Raw genomic sequence first — 27,913 nt, 5'->3', positions numbered from 1 at the left:
GTTGGAATGAAAAAAAACCAGCTGAGCAGCTTTCATACAAACGGCTGCTTCACTTGAAACAGTTTAAAGTGAAACTAAAGTTTTCTCCTCACAGTGTCGGCAGATTATCAGGAGGAGGAAAGTGACAACTGGCTGTGAACTGAATGTGTTTTTCAAGTGTTCGTTTAGTGAGAAGCAGATTAATGAGGACTTTGTGGTTGTTGTAGTTTTTACAGGAAGATGAAGATGTTTGTGGTGTTTGTGATCCTCGTGCACGGTAAGATAACCTTCCTCCCTCTGATCTGATCATTAGTCCAACATCATGTCTTTAATCTGTATTTCTTTCATCTTCACTTCTTTAGTCTGTTTAAACTCCAATAAAAACATGAAGAACATATTAAAGGCAGCATATTTTCAATGTTTGTGTAAATCATGATGAATGTAGAAGACTGTACAGTCAGACTGTCTTCAGTTCTGTTCTTCAGGATTATATCCCTGGAGGTTGCTCACATTCTTATAGCTTATATTACCAATAGTATTAATGATCCTAATCCTATTGCTCCTGTTTGTGAGTCCGATCACAAACAGGAGCAGATTGAGGATCCAGGAGAAATAAGAGCTGAAATAAGGCTGCTGTGATTGAACCTCTCTGTCTGTGTGACCTCACAGTTTCCCAGCATGCCTCAGCTGTGGAGCTGTATGAGGGGGGAGGAGTTTGTCCTGCTGCCCTGTGCGTATCAAACGTCTGAACTGGACAACCCCACAGTGGTGTGGAGCCGCTACGATCTCAATCCTCCAACCGTCCACCAGCGTCAGCAGGAAGGTGATGAACTTAAAGACCAAAACCAGCTTTACAGCGGCCGAACATCCATGATGTCTGACGCTCTGGAAACTGGAGACCTCAGCCTCAGTCTGACAAAACTCCGCCTCTCTGACAGCGGCAGCTACACCTGCACCGTCAGAGCATTAGGAGGACAACGGAGAGTGAGAGACATACAGCTGCAGGTCAAAGGTCAGCAACAAACCCTAAAACAGACAGGTCAGAGGTCAGTACTGTATATTCAAGACAGAGGTCAGAAGTCATGTTATTTATGTTTCTGTTTCCCACAGAACGGTTTCCATCCTGGGCCACAGCTCTCCTGGTTCTCCTGGTTCTCGGTCTTATTGTTGGGGGTCTTTTTGTGTATTTTCGGCAATATTTCATGTCAGGTATGTCACTACTGCATTACCCATAATCCTGATGGTTACCATCTTTACTCTCGTATCTTTGTGACTGTTGAGCAAGTTTTCATAGAAGTACAGGACGTTGAGGGCAACTATAAACCAAAGGTCACACTGCCTACTTGAACAGTGTGTGGTGGAATCTCGCTCATATGTTAACAGAGCTTTTATTGTATTTGTATTTATCAAAGGCAAATTCAGTATAGAAAAACAGGGCTGTGTAAACACCACGCGCTGGTCACACTCAGGTAGGCAATGTGAACCAAGGGTAAGAGAAGGATGGTGCAGTGAAGTCTTGTTACAATCAGAGTAACTGCTGCTGTCTGTACAGCTTAAATTATGGTTGGTTGTTAGAGTTGTTCTGGGTCAAAGGTCAGTGTTGAAGATACACGTCAGAGATCTGTACTAGAGATACAGGTTAGAGATCAGTGCTGTAGATACACGTCAGATGTCAGTAGACACAGGTCAGAGGTTCTGTCTATTTGATTTATATAGTAATAACAATACTGATATTAATATTAAAGGAGCATTTCACCCGTGGAAACATTAATATTTATTGAAAGTGGGTTATATATATGTAGTCGAAATGTAAAATACATTTTGAATTTGGTGCCTATTTGACCGAGAAAAGACAGAAAGTGACTTTAGGGCGCATTTGTATTAAAAACAACAACTCCCACAATGCACAGCTCCGCAAGCCGCTCCCACTAACACTATCAAGGACTACAACAACGTGAATGTAAACCATTTATTTACAAAAATATATCAACAACAACAAAAATAAATATGTTAACAATGACAGTTATGGTTCCTCCTGAGCGTCCTCAACTCCTTGGTGCCCGCAGTACTGGCCATCTGGAGCTGGATATTTCTGTCGGATAGCCTCATAAGCGGGTAAAACGACACGATGGCCTCGACCCAATCTCTCGCCTTGCAGGACCCATTCCAGAAAGGCTGTTAGGCGATATTGTCTACAAGACATTGAGCACACAGTCAGCGATGCATGGTCTTTGTGTTTAGCGTGCCACAAGCTGTTTGTGCAGTAAAGAAGTTAGTTCAGTTGGCTGACGTTACGTATTAACCGGGAATAACTTTGTGATAATGCTTGAACAAATTGTGTACGTACATGCCACGTTGTTATAAGACAGAAAATAGAAACACTCACTTTACAGTCAGACGTCCGTGTGTCTGTGGGCGCACAGCGAGAGCACCGACACCAGCAGTCCGCCCCAGCTCGAGCCAGTCCGGGCTCCTCGTCCGTGACAGGCAGGTCCTCTGCCTCGGCTGCAGAGGCCTCAGCTGCTGCTCGCTATATTGCGGCTCATAAAGGTAGCCACGAACATCTGATTCGACCATCATACTTACATACTACGAAATTTCTTCCATATTACATTGATTACCATAGTCGTAACGTCTGGCTCGACGGCGCCTTAGCTTCCAAACAAGATGCTGATTATATTTTTTAATTTCTGCAGGTGAAGTCCCACCCACTGATCTGTAATAGGTCTGTAGCGTGAGTGAAAAAAAAAGAGGAAGTAGTGTTTGTAGTCTCACCCCCTCTACAGAGATATGAGACTTCCTGCTTCCAATGACGCAAAATGACGATTTTTACATCATTGGAAGCAGGAAGTGCAACACTAAAATCCTTATTTCTCCCCTCTCAGGGAAAGTGAGGGAATGATGCATGACCATTCAAAAATATGACTGGGGTTCTAATGATACAAAGCTTAATGCAAATGGGTGAAGTGTCCCTTTAACTTCACATTATAAGTTTCTTAAGTTGTCTCTGGTATGAAGAGATTTTAAAAAGTAAATGTACAAAAATGGAACCCAGTCAAAATCAATCCCTGTTTGCAACTGTCCTGACCGGCTGACAAACCCCCTTATACCATAGTCTGCGTGAATACTGGATTCTGATTGGCTGCAGGGCATCCGTTAATTCCTGATGTAGACACCTACAAAGTAGTCCCAGTGAACTGTCTGTTTACCGTTCTAAATAAATTAAATAACCTGACTGAAAACATGACAGAATATCAGATTATCTGACTGACTTAGAAATAGATTTTCTCCAGTGCAGCTGATGTTGTGGTTTGTTGTCCTCTCAGTCTACAAGGTGGAGGTGGATTCAGAGGTGGAGTCTGTCCTGCTGCCCTGCAAAACCACAGTTCACCTGCCTGAGGACGTCACAGTGGAGTGGAAGAACGGAAACAACTGGAAGGTCCATGTGTATCAGAACGGTTCTGATCGGCCTAAAGAACAGAACCAGTATTACAGAGGCCGAACAGAGATAAAGAGAAACCTGCTGGAACCTGGAGACCTCAGTCTGACCCTGAAATACCCCACAAACAGAGACAGTAACACCTTCACCTGCACCGTCTACAACAGGGAGAGAAAGATCCTGATGAAGAAACAAGTGCTGCTTGAGGTACAGGTCAAAGGTCAGTGCTTTGAATACGGTATCATTACTATACTACATAAATATAACATGTCCTCTCGTTGGTGGAAATGTTCATATTGAATTGGAGACAATGACATGCTAGCATTGCTAGCATTGCTAGCATAACGTTAGATTTCTGTTGTATTTGTTGTTGTTTCTGAACCAAAGGATTCTACCATGTCAGAAATCTTGGTGTAGTTCTGGACCTAAAAACCCAAACCAACATCAACAGAATCACAAGATCCTCCTAATACCACCTTAAAAACCCAGACTGAAAGGATTCAGAGCGCTGCTGCCAGAGTCTAAGTGGAACACATGAGTCCAGGTCTTAGAGCTCTGCACTGGCTTCCTACACATCAAAGAATTTATTTCAAAATACTGTTATTGACTTCCAAACACTGAATGGTTCGGGGCCAGTCTGTGATATGCTTCTCTGTTATGGACCATCCAGAGCTGTTGGTTCATGTGGGTCAGGTTTGCTCACAGTACCCAGGGTCAGAAGCAGCTGTCAGTTTCTATGCAGCACAGATCTGGAATAAACTTCCAGAAGTGTTGAGGTCTGCCTCACCCTGTGTTTTTTTAATCCAGACTTAAAACATTTCTGTTGGCCACTGACTGACCACAGCTAGATTTATTGAAATAATCTGAATATCTAGGCTCAAGTAAAGTGAGAAATCTCTAGAAATAAGTGGTCAGACAACCATTCCAAGAACTGTATGAAGTCCAATAAAAGGAGATTAATGAATCAAAACCAGATCAGTGTTAGTTTTGTTTCTAGATAATAATCTACCAAGCTCAGGTTTTGGTTTGGGAGTTCTGTGTGCTGAGCACTAAAACAGTTTATCAGCTGACATGTGGTGAGGTGGCTCTGCCATCACAATATCCATCAGTGGCTCCATCACTTTTGTCCAGACTGAGATATCTCTATCAACTACTGAATGCACTGACACATTTTCACTGGATTGAAATAGATTTTCTACAGTGCGGCTGATGTTGTGGTTTGTTGTCCTCTCAGTCTACAAGGTGGAGGTGGATTCAGGGGTGGAGTCTGTCCTGCTGCCCTGCAAAACCACAGTTCACCTGCCTGAGGACGTCACAGTGGAGTGGAAGAACAGAAACAACTGGAAGGTCCATGTGTATCAGAACGGCTCTGATCAGTCTGAAGAACAGAACCAGTATTACAGAGACCGAACAGAGATAAAGAGAAACCTGCAGGAACCTGGAGACCTCAGTCTGACCCTGAAATACCCCACAAACAGTGACGGAGGAACCTACACCTGCACTGTCTACAACAGGGAGAGAAAGATCCTGATGAAGAAACAAGTGCTGCTTGAGGTCAAAGGTCAGTGCTGTAGATACAGGTCAAAGGTCACTGCTTTGAATATTGTATCATTATTGTGATAAAAAGTCTAGTCATTGTGATCTATATGAAATGTTTCCATCAGAAGCTCATTAGAAGGTAAATGTCATTTTAAAGTGAATCTGATAGAATGTGAACATCATTTGTTAACAAGTGACTGATGGAACATCTGACAGATATTGTTTCTTCTCTGTCACATATTTGGATCAATAACAGTCACAGAATCTCTTTGAGCTGAATACCTTCATGAATGTTCAGCTCATATTTGGAGCTGACACACAAACATCTTTAAGAGGCTCATATGGAGAATTGAACTCGTTCTGTTTCCATTTCAATGGTTGTGATATTTGGAGACTAAAGATCTGGATCAGATCCAGATCAGCTGGAATAACAAAGATTAGTCTGAGACATGAAGGACTTCGATTGGCTCATATCTGATTATGAAACCAACAAAAAGTCAACCATCAATGTTTACTGATCATCCAATGATATCTTTAATAATACACTGAGGGAAGGAAATAACATTAAAGCTAACTGTCCACTGTGTGAAGAGGGCGACCTGCCGTTTGTTTGCTGGTCAAAGCGTCATCAGGGGTATCAGGTTACGGGAACAGGAAGTGACCTGATGAGAGGTCACAGGAAGTGACCGTCATGATAAAAGTTGAGGTTAAATCCTCCAAAATGGTCCCAGTGGTCTCAACACTAGAAATAATGTGAGTGAATGTGTTGCTACAGAAACAATGAGACATTTTTTTGATCAGTGCTGTTGAACCTGTGTTTGAAATGCTGTGTGGAACTAAGATTCATTCCCTGTTACATTTGAGCAACAGACAGCAGTTCAACACTGAGATAAGACATTACTGTGAAGCAGCACATGGACAGAAAATCACAACATGTCCAAGAGCTTGAAAACCTGCTTTTAGTTCCTATATTTCTGTCCCCTGTTACCTGCTGCTCTCATCTGGTTCTGTCCTTCAGGGTTCTCTACAACTTTGTAATCAGTCAATAAAGTTATTACAAACTGCTGCTGCTGTCTGTACAGCTGATGTTTGGGTTTGTTGTTCTCTTAGACTGTCAGGTGGAGGTGAAAGAAGAATTTATTTCAAAATACTTTTATTGAACACTGAATGGTTCTGAGCCAGTCTGTGATATGCTGCTCTGTTATGGACCATCCAGAGCTGTTGGTTCATGTGGGTCAGGTTTGCTCACAGTACCCAGGGTCAGAAGCAGCTGTCAGTTTCTATGCAGCACAGATCTGGAATAAACTTCCAGAAGTGTAGAGGTCTGCCTCACCCTGTGTTTTTTAAATCCAGACTTAAAACATTTCTGTTGGCCACTGACTGACCACAGCTAGATTTATTGAAATAATCTGAATATCTAGGCTCAAGTAAAGTGAGAAATCTCTAGAAATAAGTGGTCAGACAATCATTCCAAGAACTGTATAAAGTCCAATAAAAGGGGATTAATGTATCAAAACCAGATCAGTGTTAGTTTTGTTTCTAGATAATAATCTACCAAGCTCAGGTTTTGGTTTGGGAGTTCTGTGTGCTGAGCACTAAAACAGTTTATCAGCTGACATGTGGTGAGGTGGCTCTGCCATCACAATATCCATCAGTGGCTCCATCACTTTGGTCCAGACTGAGAAATCTCTATCAACTACTGAATGCACTGACACGTTTTCACTGGATTGAAATAGATTTTCTACAGTGCAGCTGATGTTGTGGTTTGTTGTTCTCTCAGTCTACAAGGTGGAGGTGGATTCAGGGGTGGAGTCTGTCCTGCTGCCCTGCAAAACCACAGTTCACCTGCCTGAGGACGTCACAGTGGAGTGGAAGAACAGAAACAACTGGAAGGTCCATGTGTATCAGACTGGCTCTGATCAGCCTGAAGAACAGAACCAGTATTACAGAGACCGAACAGAGATGAAGAGAAACCTGCAGGAACCTGGAGACCTCAGTCTGACCCTGAAATATCCCACAAACAGTGACAGAGGAACCTACACCTGCACTGTCTACAACAGGGAGAGAAAGATCCTGATGAAGAAACAAGCGCTGCTCTGGATCAAAGGTCAGTGCTGTAGATACAGGTCAAAGCTTCTGTTTCCATTTCAATGGTTGTGATATTTGGAGACTAAAGATCTGGATCAGATCCAGATCAGCTGGAATAACAAAGATTAGTCTGAGACATGAAGGACTGCGATTGGCTCATATCTGATTATGAAACCAACAAAAAGTCAACCATCAATGTTTACTGATCATCCAATCATATCTTTAATAATACACTGAGGGAATGAAATAACATTAAAGCTAACTGTCCACTGTGTGAAGAGGGCGACCTGCCGTTTGTTTGCTGGTCAAAGCGTCATCAGGGGTATCAGGTTACGGTAACAGGAAGTGACCTGATGAGAGGTCACAGGAAGTGGCAGTTATGATAAAAGTTGAGGTTAAATAAAATGGTCCCAGTGGTCCCAACAGTAGAAATAATGTGAGTGAATGTGTTGCTACAGAAACAATGAGACATTTGTTTGATCAGTGATGTTGAACCTGTGTTTGAAATGCTGTGTGGAACTAAGATTCATTCACTGTTACATTTGAGCGACAGACAGCAGTTCAACACTGAGATGAGACATTACTGTGAAGCAGCACATGGACAGAAAATCACAACATGTCCAACAGCTTGAAAACCTGCTTTTAGTTCCTATATTTCTGTCCCCTGTTACCTGCTGCTCTCATCTGGTTCTGTCCTTCAGGGTTCTCTACAACTTTGTAATCAGTCAATAAAGTTATTAGAAACTGCTGCTGCTGTCTGTACAGCTGATGTTGGGGTTTGTTGTTCTCTCAGACTGTCAGGTGGAGGTGGAGGAGGGGGCGAAGTCTGTCCAACTGCCCTTCAAGACCACAGCTAACCTGCCTGAGATGGCTAAAGTGGAGTGGTGCCGCTATCAACCTGATTACATGACAGTCCATGTGTATAAGAACGGTTCTGACCGGCCTGAAAAACAGAACCAGAATTACAGAGACCGAACTGAGATGAAGGAAGACCTGCTGAAAACTGGAGACCTCAGTCTGATCCTGAAATCCCCCAAAGAGAGAGACACAGGAAGATACCGCTGCAACGTCAACAATAAGAAGGAAGACACCAGATGCATCCAGAGAGGGAAATCAGTGCAGCTCACAGTCAGAGGTCAGTACTGTAGATACAGGTCAGAGGTTAGTGCTGTAGATTCAGGTCAGAGGTCAGAGGTCTCTGTGTCTGTCTGTGTCTGACTGTCCTCTGTCTCCTCTGCAGGGAGAACCAGGAACAGAAGCAGCTCCATTGATCCAACTCCTCTGATGGCTGATCAGTCTGTTTGATTTGTCTGTTGATCAATCTTTGATTATTGATCTTGTTGATTTGATTATTTGATTTATCTGATCTGACTGATTAATTTACTTTGATTGATTGATTGATTACTTTGCTTTTCTGCCCATAATCTCATGATGTTTATTATTTTTTAGTTGTCTTTGATTTTGGTGTTTACAAGTTCTATATGTATATATCCTCTTACTGTTAATAATCAGTATTGAGTATTGAATGAGTTCTACACAGAAATATCCTAAATGTTAATATATAGACCTACTGTGTATATTTTTAACTACTTACAATCAAGAAGTTCAGTAAACTCAATTAAATGCAGTCAGACCAACATGAAGCCATTTAACCATGTGGAAATACTTTCTCTGATTGAATGAAGTTATCGTTTGAGTGTCAGTCAGCTGAACTGTTCTCATGTGTTTGAATCCATAAAGTGTTGTGTTATGGATTTGATCATTTCACACTCTGTTTAGAGAATCATGAATGTTGAGAACAACTGTAAATAAAGCTCAAATGTACAGCGCCCCCATGTGGCAGAGCGGGAGCAGATTTCTCTTATTTTATCTACGTGTGATGATGGAGGCCATGTGTCTCAGATTGATGATTTCATTTAATAACATAATGAGTGTAAACTGTGTCTGTAGTGACAGCGTCCATAAAGCGTTATCAGCAGTGAAATATCTGCAGCTTCCACAATCTAATATTGATTCTCACTAATTACAGTTGCTCAATCTCATCAACTGTTAGTACATAATAGCCTTGCTATTGCTAGTGTTCTCATCAGTGATAAAGCGTCTGTCTGTCTGTCTGTCTGTCTGTCTGTCTGTCTGTCTCCAGGATCGTCTCTGTCCAGCAGAGGTCAGTGTAACACCATTACAGTCTTTCTGATCTGATCACACAAATCTTTAACTGTTGTAAATGTCCCTTGAACAAAGACAGTGAATGTACAAACACATTTTCTGCTTTAAACCCTGTTTCTGACATTAACATATACCTATTATACATATATGTACATATATACATATTCAGATCATATTCAGATCTACACTAACTGAACACCAATCAGTCTGGGCCCTAGCGTACAACAGACCTGAGGTAAACTCACCTCTTCTGTGAGAACATTGCAAACATGGAGGCAGTGAGAGCGAGAGGACAGAGGATGGATGAAGACAGAACACATTACATTACAATAATGATCAGCACCCTCTCCATCACACAGTGGTCAGACAGCGGAGCACCTTCTCTCACAGGCTGCTCCAGCTCCGCTGCCGAAGGGACAGATACAGGAAATCTTTCCTGCCACATGCCATCACACTGTACAATAACAGCTAAAACTCTGGTCATAACAATACAGTCTCCAAGAACCTTATATGTTTTATCTGTTCACTGTACCTTATATTTTTACTTTGCACTACAATTATACCACTTATTTATACATTCTATACATTTTTTATATTGCATTTTATATAGCTTTTTTTGATATGTCTATGTTGTTCTCTTTACTTATTGTGTTGTTACTGTGTGTAATGCCGCTGCTACACTGCAATTTCCCAGCTTGGGATCAATAAAGTATATCTATCTATCTATCTATCTATCTATCTATCTATCTATCTATCCATTCAATATTAATTCAATAACTGCTTCTAAGACCCTCCCCCCCCAACACACACTCAGCTTTCAGACTCTGAATGTTAAAAGTTATAGAACTGTAATAAAAGTCATTATCTGTGAAATTACAGTAATTATTGCTGTTTACACTGATAACTGTATTTGGATAGTTTACCAATGCTTATACACTGATAAACAACATTTATTCAACTTCCATCATTATACAACATATCTGTCAGTTAACTAACTAATACATTAAAATTAATACTTTTTAATGTTAAGTTTTTACATTATTTTTATAAATTAATTATTAACAGTATTACACTTATAATAAATTAAATTAACAGTAAAAATTACAGATTTGCAAAACGTATTCAAATCTAATTATCTTTAATTATTATTTACAGTTACCGATTTTATTATTTTATTATTATTATTTATTTATTTTACATGAAACATCCACAGGATATTTAGTGAGTTTACAGGGCGTTTGTGTTTGTCTTTAAATACATGGATCTATAATAATATTAATAGAATAACAGATTGTTTTACAGTGTAAATAAAGAGTTGATAACATGAACGATACACTGTAAACCCGGATAAGTTGATGGTACTTAAACCATTTGTGTCAAGTGATTGCCTCAAATGGTTTAAGTTTTTGACAGTAGAGAAAATTAATTTGTTTAAGTATAGTCAACTTAAATGTACAATAGTCAGAATTTAACATTTAATTTACATACACTTAAATGGTTTACGTTATCACAATAGAAAAGTATAGTGGAGTCTACTTAAAAGTACAATAGTCAAAACTTAATATTATAAGTCAAATACACTTAAAATTCTAGTTTTATTAAAAATATGAATATATTACTTTTTTAAATATATTTGGAATAAGAAAATTCCAATTAAATTATTATTTTGTCATTGACCACACAATGCAGTACATTTTATTTATTTCATTTAGACACACAACAAAGCAACAAATATGTATTAACAATGATGTGTGAAATACCAGATGCAAATCCAAAATAACAGTAAGAACTTGTTTTCATAAAATTATCAAAATGGGTCTTTGCCAACAATTACAACAGTATATTCTTACCTTTTGCTGCAGATATTCCCTTACAGTACCTTGCTATGATGCAGCTTGGTTGAGGCCATATGCATAAGGCTGTGCACTTTACACAAGAAAGCCACCAAGAAGGCTGCATTGTCCACCCCCAGATGGACTAAAATTCTCAGCGACTATCACCACATCCGGGACTTAGTGCTCAACAGTCCAAGGGTTATGGTGGAGACAATGATCCAGCTCTTTGAGCTTAATCAGCGGACACTCATTCAATGGTAGGTCAGGCTCATCATTTACCTCAAATTGACTGAATAGTTCTCTAATGAATAAATATCTAACACAAATTATCTTCTCTCAGGTTTCAACGGAGGCTGAAGAGCCAGGAGAGGGGTATCCTTTCTCAGGGAATGGCTCCAACCAACCCGATTCCTGTGGCACCTGACCAGCTTCCACCACCGAAGGAACGACTGCAGCTCCTTCCTTCAGCATCAGGCCCACGGCATGAATTTGTCCTCCCTCCAAATCTGGAAGGGCAGGCTCCTGTTTTGCGGCCAGGCTGACGGCCAGCTGCTGCCACCAGGGAGTGCCCCATAGCACCTGCCCCCACCGCACCAGACATTGCACAGCCCATTGCAGCTCCTGGGATGTTGCCTAGGGTAGAGATTTGCATCCTCAACCCAGACAACACTGTGTCATGCGTACTGCCAGCTTCTGGTGCCTCAGCATCCAGTGCAGGCCCAGCTCCACTTGTTCCTGCACCTGCTACTTCTGTGTCCCGGTACACGCACAGGAACAGGCGCCAGCGGGCCCTTGAGGAGGAGAGTGGAGTCCACAAGAGGAAATATGCGAGAGGGGTCACCTACAATACCTGTAGCCAGTGTGGGCAGCCCAAAACAAAGGAGTTTGGGCATAGTCGTCATGGCAGTGCCACCTTCTGCTCACGTGCCTCAAATGGCAAATCTCTTGAAGAGTGGTTGGCAGAACAGAGAGCAGAAAAATAAGTTTTTAACTATGTTTTGCTTGTATGTATTGTATATATTGTATATTGTGTGTTTGCGTGTATAGTTCCCTGTGTTTATATAGTTTTTCTGAGGTGTGTGTGTGTTTTCATTTCAATTCTCATTTATTTTACATCTTGTGTTCAGATACATTAAATCTGATTATACCAACATTTAAAGACTCAGCCTGTGCATCATCAAAAAAGCTCCATATTGTCCCACAGTCTTTGAAGGCACATTTTATTATTATTATGGTCATTATATTAACAGAAACAGAAATAAACATCACAAGTCATTTTATATATATATATATATATATATATATATTTATATTTTTTTTATAACATTTAGGACCATCTATAGATTAGAGCAGCTCATTAACAGACTGTGTACAACAGTTTGTCTTTCTGAGTGTCACAGAGAAACTCAAACAGGCTGGATTACTGATCAACGCTCCTTTCTGGTCTAAATCTGCTGCCGTTGATTCAGAACTCTGCAGCGCGAGTGCTGACCAGGACCAGAATAAGAGAACACATTACACCTGTTATAAAGCCTAACATTGGTTTCCTGTCAGGTTTTACAATCATATTGAAATTCTTTTACTTGTTTTGTTTACTTCATGGTCTTGAACCGGTACATCCCCTCAGATCCTCTGGGACCAGACTGTGCCAGACTAAAACCTTTGGCGAGGCAGGCACCTGAGGATCTTTATCTTCTGCTTAATGTTAGTTATTTATTTCAACAATCTCCTTATTCTTGACTTGTTTATCCTCCTTATTGATGTTATGTGGTTGTTGGGCCCGAGCAGCGTCTGCTGAAGGAATTATTATTTCACACAGAGAATCATATTTCTGGCATCAGTAGCATGCTTGGAAAAATGTTTGGATGATTCGGGTCCGGGCCACGGCCATAAACTGCAGCCTCTGGGCCAAGTTTCACCAATGTGTGTCTGTGTGTGTGTGTGTGTGTGTGTGTGTGTGTGTGTGTGTGTGTGTGCCTCAAATATCTCTGCAGATCAGGATCAGACTGACCTGAGAGTTTCAACATGGCTGCTCTGTGGTTTAAGGGTGTGCAACGTCGGCTTTGTTTGGACTATAAAGATACCGTTAATAACTTATTTCATAAATGATTTCCGAATTCCGCTAGCATTGTCAACCATAGCCACCGTAGCCATGTGCGCACCAGAGCCAATCACTGCAGAGCCCGTGTTTAAGGTGTTTCCCAGTTGTCTCCCCCTGTCAATCTAAACCCGCGGAAACTTTATAATCATGTGGATGCTGTTATAATGTGTAGTGATTGAGATCCTGACCCACCAAACATCCTGGAAAGTGACGAAGTTAATAATCACCTGCAGTAAACTGACTCCCTCACTCGCAAGACAGAGAATTTTAAAACTGTGAGTTTTTCGCCAGTAACAGAAAACCTGACAATTTTTTATCGCAATTCATACTTCCTACGGGCACTGCACTAGTCCCACAAACCCAACAGGACGTCGGACATTTTGGATATAGCTGCCATTTTTGGCTACTCTAAAGACAATCATGATCAAAAGTTCAAATTAAATTTGAGTTTTCATGTTTGATTTAATTCATAGTAAACCTTTTATTAAATACTGTCTTTATACCTGTAAAACCAATTGTATTGTATTTTATTGTCATTTTTGTCATTGTATTGTATTTAGTTTTCATTCCTTTCTGTTTTATTATCATCTTGTCAATCATCTGTGAAGCAGTTTGAACTGCGCTCAAATGTATGAAAGGTGCTATACAAAAAAAGTTTGATTGATCAATAGGTGCCATTAAATAAAACGCACTGGCCCTTTAATTGGAATTCCTGAACCACCAGGATAGCAGCATGTGACAATAAACACACAATCAAACCACAATCACTTCACCTGTTTTACTGTGGTGAGCAGGTTGTAGTACCGTCTCTGTCCAGCAGAGGTCGGTGTAACACCAATAATCTTCAGTCTGCTTCAACATCTGAGTTTGTTTCCTTCTATTCCTTTTTGTTTCCTCGTAGGCCTCTTTCTTTCCGTCTCTACCCTGAACACTAACCCTGACAACCACTGCTATATTGTCACAATCAGCCAAACAGTTTCTGAAATATTGTCAATTTAGTTAATTAATTAATTAAATGTATTTATTTAACTAATGGAAACTGTCCAACATATTCAAGTTAGGATTCAGCAGTTTCTAAATGCTGGGGACCCTGATTGTACATTTCTAACATAAAACTGGGGTACTCAACATTTATAGGTTCTCATTATTCGCAAGTGAACTAAAACTGCCACCGTTTCCCAACATTACCCACGTATTTAATGTAACATACTTCAGTGAACTGTAGCTGGTCTACTCTCCGCTCAAATATTTGATTTTGGGAGTTGGCCTGTTGTAGGTATGAAGACTAGTTGACAATGATGTTGGAATGAAAAAAAACCAGCTGAGCAGCTTTCATTTCAACAGCTGCTTCACTTGAAACAGTTTAAAGTGAAACTAAAGTTTTCTCCTCACAGTGTCGGCAGATTATCAGGAGGCGGTGAAGTGACAACTGGCTGTGAACTGAATGTGTTTTTCAAGTGTTCGTTTAGTGAGAAGCAGATTAATGAGGACTTTGTGGTTGTTGTAGTTTTTACAGGAAGATGAAGATGTTTGTGGTGTTTGTGATCCTCGTGCACGGTAAGATAACCTTCCTCCCTGTGATCTGATCATTAGTCCAACATCATGTCTTTAATCTGTATTTCTTTCATCTTCACTTCATTAGTCTGTTTAAACTCCAATAAAAACATGAAGATTATATTAAAGGCAGCATATTTTCAATGTTTGTGTAAATCATGATGAATGTAGAAGACTGTACAGTCAGACTGTCTTCAGTTCTGTTCTTCAGGATTATATCCCTGGAGGTTGTTCACATTCTTATAGCTTATATTACCAATAGTATTAATGATCCTAATCCTATTGCTCCTGTTTGTGAGTCCGATCACAAACAGGACCAGATTGAGGATCCAAGAGCAATAAGACCTGTAATAAGGCTGCTGGGATTGAACCTCTTTGTCTGTGTGACCTCACAGTGTCCCAGCATGCCTCAGCTGTGGAGCTCTATGAGGGGGAAGAGTTTGTCCTGCTGCCCTGTGAGTATCAAACTTATGAAATCCGTTACCCCGCAGTGGTGTGGAGCCGCTACGATCTCAATCCTCCAACCGTCCACCAGCGTCAGCCGGTAGGTGATGAACTTAAAGACCAAAACCAGCTTTACAGCGGCCGAACATCCATGATGGCTGACGCTCTGGAAACTGGAGACCTCAGCCTCACTCTGACAAAACTCCGCCTCTCTGACAGCGGCAACTACACCTGCACCGTCAGATCATTTCAGGGAGAATGGAAAGTGAGAAACATACAGCTGCAGGTCAAAGGTCAGCAACAAACCCTAAAACCTATTCTTGATTAGTAGTTCCCAACCTGGAGGTCGGTTGCAAAACTGAATGAAAATATACACAGTAGGTCTATATCTCAGCATTTGGCTCACTTATCTGAAGAAAAGTAAATACATTTTTTAAAGTTAATTAAGTCTGATTGAACAATGGCCAGCATCGGGGTCAAGAAAACACTGAATTTGTCAGAAAAGAAGCCATTTAAATTTTACTTTTACACAAGCTTCACGCAGTGACTGAGTTCACTATTTGTCGTAATTGTACAGTTTTGAATAAAATATGTCACTTAGTCAGGGGTTGTCAGATTACTAAATTATAGAAAAGGGGTCCCTCAAGATAAAAAGGCTGGGAAGCACACTGCTCTAGATATAGGTCTGTAGAAAGCAATCAGAGGTCAGTGCTTTAGATACGGGTCAGAGGTCAGTTTTCTAGTTTACAGGCTGCACACACTGTAGACGACATTCACTTTGTTACAGTCTTTCAACAACTGAACATAATTTATTACAAAATGGACACAGATGGTCCAAAACACTCAGGGTCTGTCTCATCTGTATGAATGTCTCCACATGTCCATCAGTCCTGTCTTCTCCCTGAGTATCAGTGGCTGCCACTGAAGATGTGATGGAGAGATAGAAGGAAAAGATGTGAGGAAAGAGGAGTTCAGACAGTTAACACACTAATTTAAACACCATGTTGAATCAATAAAGTCAGTCTATCAGTTTGTTCTGTTATTGATCCTGTTTGTGAGTCCGATCACAAACAGGACCAGATTGAGGATCCAGGAGCAATAAGACCTGAAATAAGGCTGCTGTGATTGAACCTCTCTGTCTGTGTGACCTCACAGTTTCCCAGCATGCCTCAGTTGTGGAGCTGTATGAGGGGGAGGAGTTTGTCCTGCTGCCCTGTGAGTATCAAATGTCTGAACTGGACAACCCCACAGTGGTGTGGAGCCGCTACGATCTCAATCCTCCAACCGTCCACCAGCGTCAGCAGGAAGGTGATGAACTTAAAGACCAAAACCAGCTTTACAGCGGCCGAACATCCATGATGGCTGACGCTCTGGAAACTGGAGACCTCAGCCTCAGTCTGACAAAACTCCGCCTCTCTGACAGCGGCAACTACACCTGCACCGCCAGAGCATTAGGAGGACAACGGAGAGTGAGAGACATACAGCTGCAGGTCAAAGGTCAGCAACAAACCCTAAAACAGACAGGTCAGAGGTCAGTACTGTATATTCAAGACAGAGGTCAAAAGTCATGTTATTTATGTTTCTGTTTCCCACAGCACGGTTTCCATCCTGGGCCACAGCTCTCCTCGTTCTCCTGGTTCTCGGTCTTATTGTTGGGGGTCTTTTTGTGTATTTTCGGCAATATTTCATGTCAGGTATGTCACTACTGCATTACCCATAATCCTGATGGTTACCATCTTTACTCTCGTATCTTTGTGACTGTTGAGCAAGTTTTCAAAGAAGTACAGGGCGTTGAGGGCAACTATAAACCAAAGGTCACACTACTTGAACAGTGTGTGGTGGAATCTTGCTCTGGTCACACTCAGGTAGGCAATGTGAACCAAGGGTAAGAGAAGGATGGTGCAGTGAAGTCTTGTTACAATCAGAGTAACTGCTGCTGTCTGTACAGCTTAAATTATGGTTGGTTGTTAGAGTTGTTCTGGGTCAAAGGTCAGTGTTGAAGATACACGTCAGAGATCTGTACTAGAGATACAGGTTAGAGATCAGTGCTGTAGATACACGTCAGATGTCAGTAGACACAGGTCAGAGGTTCTGTCTATTTGATTTATATAGTAATAACAATACTGATATTAATATTAAAGGAGCATTTCACCCGTGGAAACATTAATATTTATTGAAAGTGGGTTATATATATGTAGTCGAAATGTAACATACATTTTGAATTTGGTGCCTATTTGACCGAGAAAAGACAGAAAGTGACTTTAGGGCGCATTTGTATTAAAAACAACAACTCCCACAATGCACAGCTCCGCAAGCCGCTCCCACTAACACTATCAAGGACTACAACAACGTGAATGCAAACCATTTATTTACAAAAATATATCAACAACAACAAAAATAAATATGTTAACAATGACATGTTATAGTTCCTCCTGAGCGTCCTCAACTCCTTGGTGCCCGCAGTACTGGCCATCTGGAGCTGGATGTTTCTGTCGGATAGCCTCATAAGCGGGTAAAACGACACGATGGCTTCGACCCAATCTCTCACCTTGCAGGACCCATTCCAGAAAGGCTGTTAGACGATATTGTCTACAAGACAGTGAGCACACAGTTAGAGATACATGGTCTTTGTGTTTAGTGTGCCACAAGCTGTTGCAGTAAAGAAGTTAACGTTAGTTCAGTTGGCTGACGTTACGTATTAACCGGGAATAACTTTGTGATAATACTTGAACAAATTGTGTACATACATGCCACGTTGTTATAAGACAGAAAATAGAAACACTCACTTTACAGTCAGACATCCGTGTGTCCGTAGGCGCACAGTGAGAGCACAGACACCAGCAGTCCGCTCGAGCCAGTCCGGGCTCCTCGTCCGCGACAGGCAGGTCCTCTGCCTTGGGGCAGAGGCCTCAGCCGCTGCTCCGCTATTTAGCGGCTCATAAAGGTAGCCACGAACATCTGATTCGACCATCATACTTTTGAAATTTCTTCCATATTACATTGATTACCATAGTCGTAACGTTTGGCTCCACAGCGCCTCGGCTTAACTTCCAAACAAGATGGCGGTTATATTTTTTAGTCCCACCCACTGATCTGTAATAGGTCTGTAGCGTGAGTGAAAAAAAAATGAGGAAGTAGTGTTTGTAGTCTCACCCCCTCTACAGAGATATGAGACTTCCTGCTTCCAATGACGCAATGACGATTTTTACATCATTGGAAGCAGGAAGTGCAACACCAAAATCCTTATTTCTCCCCTCTCAGGAAAGTGAGGGAATGATGCACGACCATTCAAAAAATATGACTGGGGTTCTAATGATACAAAGCTTAATGCAAATGGGTGAAGTGTCCCTTTAACTTCACATTATAAGTTTCTTAAGTTGTCTCTGGTATAAAGAGATTTTAAAAAGTAAATGTAGAAAAATGGAACCCAGTCAAAAATCAAATCTTCATATTCACTTTGAGATTCTGAATATCATCACCAAAAAATAGCAATAATGACGGTGCCCTGTTTGCAACTGTCCTGACCGGCTGACAAACCCCCTTATACCATAGTCTGCGTGAATACTGGATTCTGATTGGCTGCAGGGCATCCGTTAATTCCTGATGTAGACACCTACAAAGTAGTCCCAGTGAACTGTCTGTTTACCGTTCTAAATAAATTAAATAACCTTACTGAAAACATGACAGAATATCAGATTATCTGACTGACTTAGAAATAGATTTTCTACAGTGCAGCTGATGTTGTGGTTTGTTGTCCTCTCAGTCTACAAGGTGGAGGTGGATTCAGGGGTGGAGTCTGTCCTGCTGCCCTGCAAAACCACAGTTCACCTGCCTGAGGACGTCACAGTGGAGTGGACGGACAGATACAACAGGAAGGTCCATGTGTATCAGAACGGTTCTGATCAGCCTGAAGAACAGAACCAGGATTACAGAGACCGAACAGAGATGAAGAGAAACCTGCTGGAACCTGGAGACCTCAGTCTGACCCTGAAATACCCCACATACAGAGACAGTAACACCTTCACCTGCACCGTCTACAACAGGGAGAGAAAGATCCTGATGAAGAAAGAAGTGCTTCTTGAGGTCAAAGGTCAGTGCTTTGAATACGGTATCATTACTATACTACATAAATATAACATGTCCTCTCGTTGGTGGAAATGTTCATATTGAATTGGAGACAATGACATGCTAGCATTGCTAGCATTGCTAGCATAACGTTAGATTTCTGTTGTATTTGTTGTTGTTTCTGAACCAAAGGATTCTACCATGTCAGAAATCATGGTGTAGTTCTGGACCTAAAAACCCAAACCCACATCAACAGAATCACAAGATCCTCCTAATACCACCTTAAAAACCCAGACTGAAAGGGATTCAGAGCGCTGCTGCCAGAGTCTAAGTGGAACACATGAGTCCAGGTCTTAGAGCTCTGCACTGGCTTCCTACACATCAAAGAATGTATTTCAAAATACTGTTATTGACGTCCAAACACTGAATGGTTCGGGGCCAGTCTGTGATATGCTGCTCTGTTATGGACCATCCAGAGCTCTTGGTTCATCTGGGTCAGGTTTGCTCACAGTACCCAGGGTCAGAAGCAGCTGTCAGTTTCTATGCAGCACAGATCTGGAATAAACTTCCAGAAGTGTTGAGGTCTGCCTCACCCTGTGTTCTTTTAAATCCAGACTTAAAACATTTCTGTTGGCCACTGACTGACCACAGCTAGATTTATTGAAATAATCTGAATATCTAGGCTCAAGTAAAGTGAGAAATCTCTAGAAATAAGTGGTCAGACAATCATTCCAAGAACTGTATGAAGTCCAATAAAAGGGGATTAATGAATCAAAACCAGATCAGTGTTAGTTTTGTTTCTAGATAATAATCTACCAAGCTCAGGTTTTGGTCTGGGAGTTCTGTGTGCTGAGCACTAAAACAGTTTATCAGCTGACATGTGGTGAGGTGGCTCTGCCATCACAATATCCATCAGTGGCTCCATCACTTTGGTCCAGACTGAGATATCTCTATCAACTACTGAATGCACTGACACGTTTTCACTGGATTGAAATAGATTTTCTACAGTGCAGCTGATGTTGTGGTTTGTTGTTCTCTCAGTCTACAAGGTGGAGGTGGATTCAGGGGTGGAGTCTGTCCTGCTGCCCTGCAAAACCACAGTTCACCTGCCTGAGGACGTCACAGTGGAGTGGAAGAACAGAAACAACTGGAAGGTCCATGTGTATCAGAACGGCTCTGATCAGCCTGAAGAACAGAACCAGTATTACAGAGACCGAACAGAGATGAAGAGAAACCTGCTGGAACCTGGAGACCTCAGTCTGACCCTGAAATACCCCACAAACAGTGACAGAGGAACCTACACCTGCACCGTCTACAACAGGGAGAGAAAGATCCTGATGGAGAAACAAGCGCTGCTCTGGATCAATGGTCAGTGCTGTAGATACAGGTCAAAGGTTCTGTTTCCATTTCAATGGTTGTGATATTTGGAGACTAAAGATCTGGATCAGATCCAGATCAGCCGGAATAACAAAGATTAGTCTGAGACATGAAGGACTGCGATTGGCTCATATCTGATTATGAAACCAACAAAAAGTCAACCATCAATGTTTACTGATCATCCAATCATATCTTTAATAATACACTGAGGGAAGGAAATAACATTAAAGCTAACTGTCCGCTGTGTGAAGAGGGCGACCTGCCGTTTGTTTGCTGGTCAAAGCGTCATCAGGGGTATCAGGTTACGGTAACAGGAAGTGACCTGATGAGAGGTCACAGGAAGTGACCGTCATGATAAAAGTTGAGGTTAAATCCTCCAAAATGGTCCCAGTGGTCCCAACAGTAGAAATGATGTGAGTGAATGTGTTGCTACAGAAACAATGAGACATTTGTTTGATCAGTGATGTTGAACCTGTGTTTGAAATGCTGTGTGGAACTAAGATTCATTCACTGTTACATTTGAGCAACAGACAGCAGTTCAACACTGAGATGAGACATTACTGTGAAGCAGCACATGGACAGAAAATCACAACATGTCCAACAGCTTTAAAACCTGCTTTTAGTTCCTATATTTCTGTCCCCTGTTACCTGCTGCTCTCATCTGGTTCTGTCCTTCAGGGTTCTCTACAACTTTGTAATCAGTCAATAAAGTTATTACAAACTGCTGCTGCTGTCTGTACAGCTGATGTTGGGGTTTGTTGTTCTCTCAGACTGTCAGGTGGAGGTGGAGGAGGGGGCGGAGTCTGTCCAACTGCCCTTTAAGACCACAGCTGACCTGCCTGAGATGGCTAAAGTGGAGTGGTGCCGCTATGAACCTCAATACATGACAGTCCATGTGTATAAGAACGGTTCTGACCGGCCTGAAAAACAGAACCAGAATTACAGAGACCGAACTGAGATGAAGCAAGACCTGCTGGAAATTGGAGACCTCAGTCTGATCCTGAAATACCCCAAAGAGAGAGATACAGGAAGATACCGCTGCAACGTCAACAATAAGAAGGGAAGACACCAGATGCATCCAGAGAGGGAAATCAGTGCAGCTCACAGTCAGAGGTCAGTACTGTAGATACAGGTCAGAGGTTAGTGCTGTAGATTCAGGTCACAGGTCTCTGTGTCTGTCTGTGTCTGACTGTCCTCTGTCTCCTCTGCAGGGAGAACCAGGAACAGAAGCAGCTCCATTGATCCAACTCCTCTGATGGCTGATCAGTCTGTTTGATTGGTCTGTTGATCAATCTTTGATTATTGATCTTGTTGATTTGATTGTTTGATTTATCTGATCTGACTGATTAATTTACTTTGATTGATTAATTACTTGGCTTTTCTGCCCATAATCTCATGTTGTTTATTATTTTTTAGTTGTCTTTGATTTTGGTGTTTACAAGTTCTATATGTATATATCCTCTTACTGTTAATAATCAGTATTGAGTATTGAATGAGTTCTACACAGAAATATCCTAAATGTTAATATATAGACCTACTGTGTATATTTTTAACTACTTACAATAGAAGTTCAGTAAACTCAATTAAATGCAGTCAGACCAACATGAAGCCATTTAACCATGTGGAAATACTTTCTCTGATTGAATGAAGTTATCGTTTGAGTGTCAGTCAGCTGAACTGTTCTCATGTGTTTGAATCCATAAAGTGTTGTGAGCAGATGAGTTATGGATTTGATAATTTCACACTCTGTTTAGAGAATCATGAATATTGAGGAGAACAACTCTAAATAAAGCTCAAATGTACAGCGCCCCCATGTGGCAGAGCAGATTTCTCTTATTTTATCTACGTGTGATGATGGAGGCCATGTGTCTCAGATTGATGATTTCATTTAATAACATAATGAGTGTAAACTGTGTCTGTAGTGACAGCGTCCATAAAGCGTTATCAGCAGTGAAATATCTGCAGCTTCCACAATCTAATATTGATTCTCACTATTACAGTTGCTCAATCTCATCAACTGCTAGTACATAATAGCCTTGCTATTGCTAGTGTTAGCATCAGTGATAAAGCGTCTGTCTGTCTGTCTGTCTGTCTGTCTGTCTCCAGGATCGTCTCTGTCCAGCAGAGGTCAGTGTAACACCATTACAGTCTTTCTGATCTGATCACACAAATCTTTAACTGTTGTAAATGTCCCTTGAACAAAGACAGCGAATGTACAAACACATTTTCTGCTTTAAACCCTGTTTCTGACATTAACATATACCTATTATACATATATGTACATATATACATATTCAGATCATATTCAGATCTACACTAACTGAACACCAATCAGTCTGGGCCCTAGCATACAACAGACCTGAGGTAAATTCAATTTCAATTCAATTCAATTCAATTTTATTTGTATAGCGCCAATTCATAACAGAAGTTATCTCAGGACACTTTTCAAATAGAGCAGGTCTAGACCGAACTCTTTAACATTAATTACAGAGACCCAACAGTACCACCATGAGCAAGCACTTGGAGACAAGGGCAAGGAAAAACTGCCTGTTAAAAGGCAGAAACCTAGGACAGATCCTCCGGCTCTAGGTGGGTGGTCGTCTGTCTCGACCAGTTGGGGTGAGAGAGAGAGAGAGAGAGAGAGAGAGAGAGAGAGAGAGAGAGAGAGAGAGAGAGCGACAGACAGACAGACAGACAGACAGACAGACAGACAGACAGACAGACAGACAGACAGGTGCACAGCAACAACAGTATTGGCAATGGCAGTCAAGCAGGACCATGGCAGGAGGCTCCACCAGGATCCATGAGAACCTGCGAGACGAGAAAGCACAAGAACTCCGGGGAAGAAGTGGAGTTAGTAACATGCATTAATGGGACATGAATGAGTGCAGAAAGAGAGAGGAAGAGAGTAGCTCAGTGCACCATGGGAAATCCCCCGATAGTCTAGGCCTATAGCAGCATAACTAAGGGATGGTTCAGGACTCACCTGATCCAGCCCTAACTATAAGCTTTATCAAAGAGGAATGTCTTAAGCCTACTCTTGAATGTGGTGAGGGTGTCTGCCTCCCGAACCACAACTGGAAGCTGGTTCCACAGGAGAGGAGCTTGGTAACTGAAGGCTCTGGCTCCTGTTCTACTTTTAGAGACTATAGGAACCACAAGTAGCCCAGCATTCAGAGAACGTAGTGTTCTAGTGGGGTAATAGGGTACTATGAGCTCTTTAAGATATGAAGGGGCCTGACCATGAAGAGCTTTATAGGTGAGGAGGAGTATTTTAAATTCAATTCTACATTTTATAGGGAGCCAATGCAGAGAAGCTAGTACAGGAGAGATGTGATCTCTTTTTCTAGTTCCTGTCAGTACTCGTGCTGCAGCGTTCTGAATTAATTGGAGCGTTTTAATGGACTTATTGGGGCAACCTGATAATAAAGAGTTGCAGTAATCCAGCCTTGAAGTAACAAATGCATGGATTAGTTTTTCTGCATCTGTCTGTGATAGGATGTGTCTAATTTTTCTAATATTACGTAAATGAAAGAAGGCAGTCCTAGAGGTCTGCTTTATGTGGGAGTTAAATGACAAATCCTGGTGCTAGAGGCCAAGTTAATGCCATCTAGAGTGACTATATCTTTAGACAGTGAGTCTCTAAGGTTTTTGGGGCCAAGAACAAGAATTTCGGTTTTTTCTGAGTTTAACATCAGAAAATTGCAGGTCATCCAGGATTTTATGTCCTTTAGACATGTTTGTAATTTAGATAATTGATTAATTTCATTGGGTTTGATTGATAGATATAACTGCGTATCATCTGCATAACAGTGAAAGTTAATGGAGTGATTCCTAATAATGTTGCCTAAAGGGAGCATATATAAAGTAAATAGTATTGGTCCAAGTACAGAACCTTGTGGAACTCCATGACTAACTTTAGTATTTATGGAGGATTCATCGTTAACATGTACAAACTGAGAACGATCTGATAAGTATGACTTAAACCAGGTTAGTGCGGTTCCTTTAATGCCAATTTGATGCTCAAGTCTCTGTAAAAGAATATCATGGTCAATGGTGTCAAATGCAGCACTAAGATCTAATAATACAAGTACAGAGACAAGTCCATTGTCAGAAGCAGTCAGAAGGTCATTATTAACTTTAACCAGAGCTGTCTCTGTGCTATGATGAACTCTAAATCCTGACTGAAAATCCTCAAATAAACTATTGTTATGTAGAAAGTCACACAACTCTTTGGCGACTACTTTCTCCAGAATCTTAGAGAGGAACGGGAGGTTAGAAATCGGTCTATAGTTGGCTAAAACCCCTGGGTCAAGAGTAGACTTTTTAAGAAGGGGTTTAATTACAGCTACTTTAAAGGACTGTGGTACATATCCTGATAATAAAGAAAGATTAATCATATCCAGTAAAGAAGTGCCAATTAAGGGAACAACTTCTTTAAGCAGCCTAGTTGGGATCGGGTCTAACAGACAGGTTGATGGCTTCGATGAAGAAATGATTGAAGTTAACTGATGAAGATCGATAGCAGAAAAACAGTCTAAATATATATCTAAGTTTACATTGGCAGACGTCCCTGAACTTGGAGAGCCACTGATAACTGTTGATGGCAGTTGGTGATTAATTTTTCTCTAATAGTAATAATTTTATTATAGAAGAAGCTCATGAAGTCATTGCTACTTAAGTTTATTGGGATATGTGGCTCGATAGAGCTGTGACTCTCTGTCAGCCTGGCTACAGTGCTGAAGAGGAACCTAGGGTTGTTCTTATTTTCTTCTATTAGTGCTGAGTAATAGGCTCCTCTGGCATTACGGAGGGCCTTTCTATAAATCTTAAGATTATCATGCCAAATTGAGCGATATTCTGATCATTTGGAAGAGCGCCATTTCCTTTCAGATTTCCTAGCTATTTGCTTTAACTGGCGGGTTTGGTGGTTATACCAAGGTGCTAGTCTCCTATGTTTTAATAATTTCCTTTTTATAGGAGCGATAGAGTCTAATGTTGATCGTAGTGAGCCTGTAGCACTATCGACAAGATTATCAATTTCAGAGGGACTAAAGTTGTTATAGGACTCTGTTAAATTCAGACATGGCATTGAATTAAACACTGAAGGAATCTCCTCCTTAAATTTAGCTACAGCACTGTCAGATAGACATCTGCTGTAGGAAGTTTTGCCTAATGGCTTATAATCTAATAGTATGAATTCAAAAGTTATTAAATAATGGTCAGATAGGAAAGGATTATGTGGGAAGACTATTGTTCTAAGACTAAATGTTCAATATCAATGCCATATGATAAAACAAGGTCAAGAGTGTGATTAAAACAATGAGTTGGTTTATTTACACTCTGACAGAAGCCAATTGAGTCTATTAATGATATAAATGCATTACTAAGGCTGTCATTGTCAACATCCACATGAATATTGAAATCACCCACAATAATGACTTTATCTGATTTAAGGACTAAACTTGATAGAAACTCTGAAAATTCAGATATAAAATCAGAGTACGGTCCAGGAGCGCGGTACACTATAACAAATAGAACTGGCTGCAGTGTTTTCCCAGTTTGGGTGAGAAAGGCTAAGAACAAGGCTTTCAAATGAATTATAATTTAGTTTAGGTTTAGGGTCCATTAAAACACTCGAATCATATATGGCTGCCACTCCACCTCCTCGGCCTGTGCCTCGAGGAATGTGAGTATTAATATGACTGGGGGTGGATTCATTTAGGCTAACATACTCCTCGTGGGACAACCAGGTCTCAGTAAGACAAAGTAAATCAATATCATAATCTGATATTAATTCATTCACTAAAACAGCTTTAGAGGACAGAGACCTGATGTTATAACGGCCCACATTTCATTCTTTTATTTTGTGCTACTGAGGAGTTGGTTTTAATTTTTATTAGGTTTTTATGTTGAACTCCTCTTGTTTTTATTTCTTTAAATAGTTTAGGTGGTCGGGGGACAGACACAGTCTCTATGGGGTTTTGGGTGGGTGACTGTTCTAAAGAAAGCGCAGAGAAGTGTGTAAGACAGCAGCTCTGCTTCCTGGTCCTAACTCTGGACTGTCAGGTTTTAGAAATAAACTTCGCCATATTTCTAGATAAGAGAGCCGCTCCATCCAAAGTGGGATGGATGCCGTCTCTCCTAATCAGACCAGGTTTCCCCCAAAAAGGCTTCCAGTTATCAATGAAGCCCACATCGTTTGCTGGACACCACCTCGACAGCCAGCGGTGGAATGACGACATGCGGCTATACATGTCATCACTGGTCACATTGGGGAGGGGTCCAGAGAAAACTACGGTGTCCGACATTGTCTTAGCATAGTTACACACCGACTCCACATTAATCTTAGTGACCTCCGATTGGCGTAAACGGGTGTCGTTACCGCCGACGTGGATAACAATCTTACTGTATTTACGTTTATCTTTAGCCAGCAGTTTTAAATTTGATTCAATGTCGCCCGCTCTGGCCCCAGGGATACATTTAACTATGGCCGCTGGCTTCGCTAACTTCACGTTTCTGACTATGGAGCTGCCAATAACCAGAGTTGGTTCCTCAGCGGGTGAATCGCTGAGAGGGGAAAATGTATTAGAAACGTGAAGCGGTTGGTGGTGACCTGTGGGCTTCGCCGTTCTAGTCTTCCTTCGCTCAGTCACCCAGCCTCCCTGTCTTCCCGGCTGCTCGGGAACTACCGGGGGAACTACCGGAGGAACTACCGGGGGAACTACCGGGGGATCTACAGAGCTAACAGAAGCTACCTTCGGTCGGACCGCACCGGCTACCGGGGGCTGGCTAACTATAGCGGCTAAAGATATCTCCGTGGTGCGGTGCCGTTCCTCTAACTCACTAAGCCTCGCCTCCAGCGCAGTAAATAAACTACATTTAATACAGGTACCATTATCTTTAAAGGAGGCAGAGGAATAACTGAACATCTGACACACTGAGCAGGACAGAGGAGAGGGAGAGGGAGAAGCCATAGCTAACTGCTAATGCTAATGAAACTAGAGTGTATGAAAAACTTTGAAAGTAGTGAAAAGTCCCTAAAAGAAGGAGAAACTCCGAGTGTTTAAGTAGAACTAGTCTACGTTTAAATGTTAAGCGGGTAAATAACCGCTGTAACGAGTAAAACTAATTTATATTTAGCGTTCACTGACAGAGCTACAGCACCAAACAGTGTACACAGAGCAGGAAGTAAACCGGAAGTGAGTCAGTACGCTTACCGTAGCACGTCCAACCAATCCGACAGCCTCTTCTGTGAGAACATTGCAAAACATGGAGGCAGTGAGAGCGAGAGGAGAGAGGATGGATGAAGACAGAACACATTAC

At 41.4% G+C, this 27,913-nt stretch overlaps 1 protein-coding gene across 3 annotated transcripts; it reads left to right on the top strand.

Moving 5' to 3' along the window:
- Positions 1 to 31: 31 nt before the first annotated feature.
- Positions 32 to 22,946, top strand: LOC127359854 (uncharacterized). 3 transcript variants are annotated; one of them, XM_051394150.1, is made up of 11 exons: positions 32 to 256; positions 649 to 991; positions 1,090 to 1,188; positions 3,306 to 3,638; positions 4,653 to 4,979; positions 6,738 to 7,064; positions 7,839 to 8,180; positions 20,252 to 20,578; positions 21,358 to 21,700; positions 21,799 to 21,866; positions 22,694 to 22,946. In XM_051394150.1, the coding sequence occupies exons 2-10, from the start codon at positions 658 to 660 to the stop codon at positions 21,827 to 21,829; spliced, it is 2,463 nt and encodes an 820-aa protein (XP_051250110.1). In that variant the 5' UTR covers positions 32 to 256; positions 649 to 657; the 3' UTR covers positions 21,830 to 21,866; positions 22,694 to 22,946. The 3 variants fall into 3 exon arrangements, with proteins under 3 accessions (XP_051250110.1, XP_051250111.1, XP_051250109.1); XM_051394151.1 differs by lacking the exon at positions 22,694 to 22,946 and having other exon boundaries at positions 746 to 991; positions 21,799 to 22,409; XM_051394149.1 differs by lacking the exon at positions 22,694 to 22,946 and having other exon boundaries at positions 21,799 to 22,409.
- The last annotated feature ends 4,967 nt before the right edge of the window (positions 22,947 to 27,913 follow it).

Source organism: Dicentrarchus labrax, unplaced genomic scaffold (genome assembly GCF_905237075.1).
Source record: "Dicentrarchus labrax unplaced genomic scaffold, dlabrax2021, whole genome shotgun sequence".
Lineage (NCBI taxonomy): Eukaryota > Metazoa > Chordata > Actinopteri > Moronidae > Dicentrarchus > Dicentrarchus labrax.
Note: the sequence above shows the minus strand (reverse complement) of the source record. Positions and strands in the feature narration are given on the sequence as shown.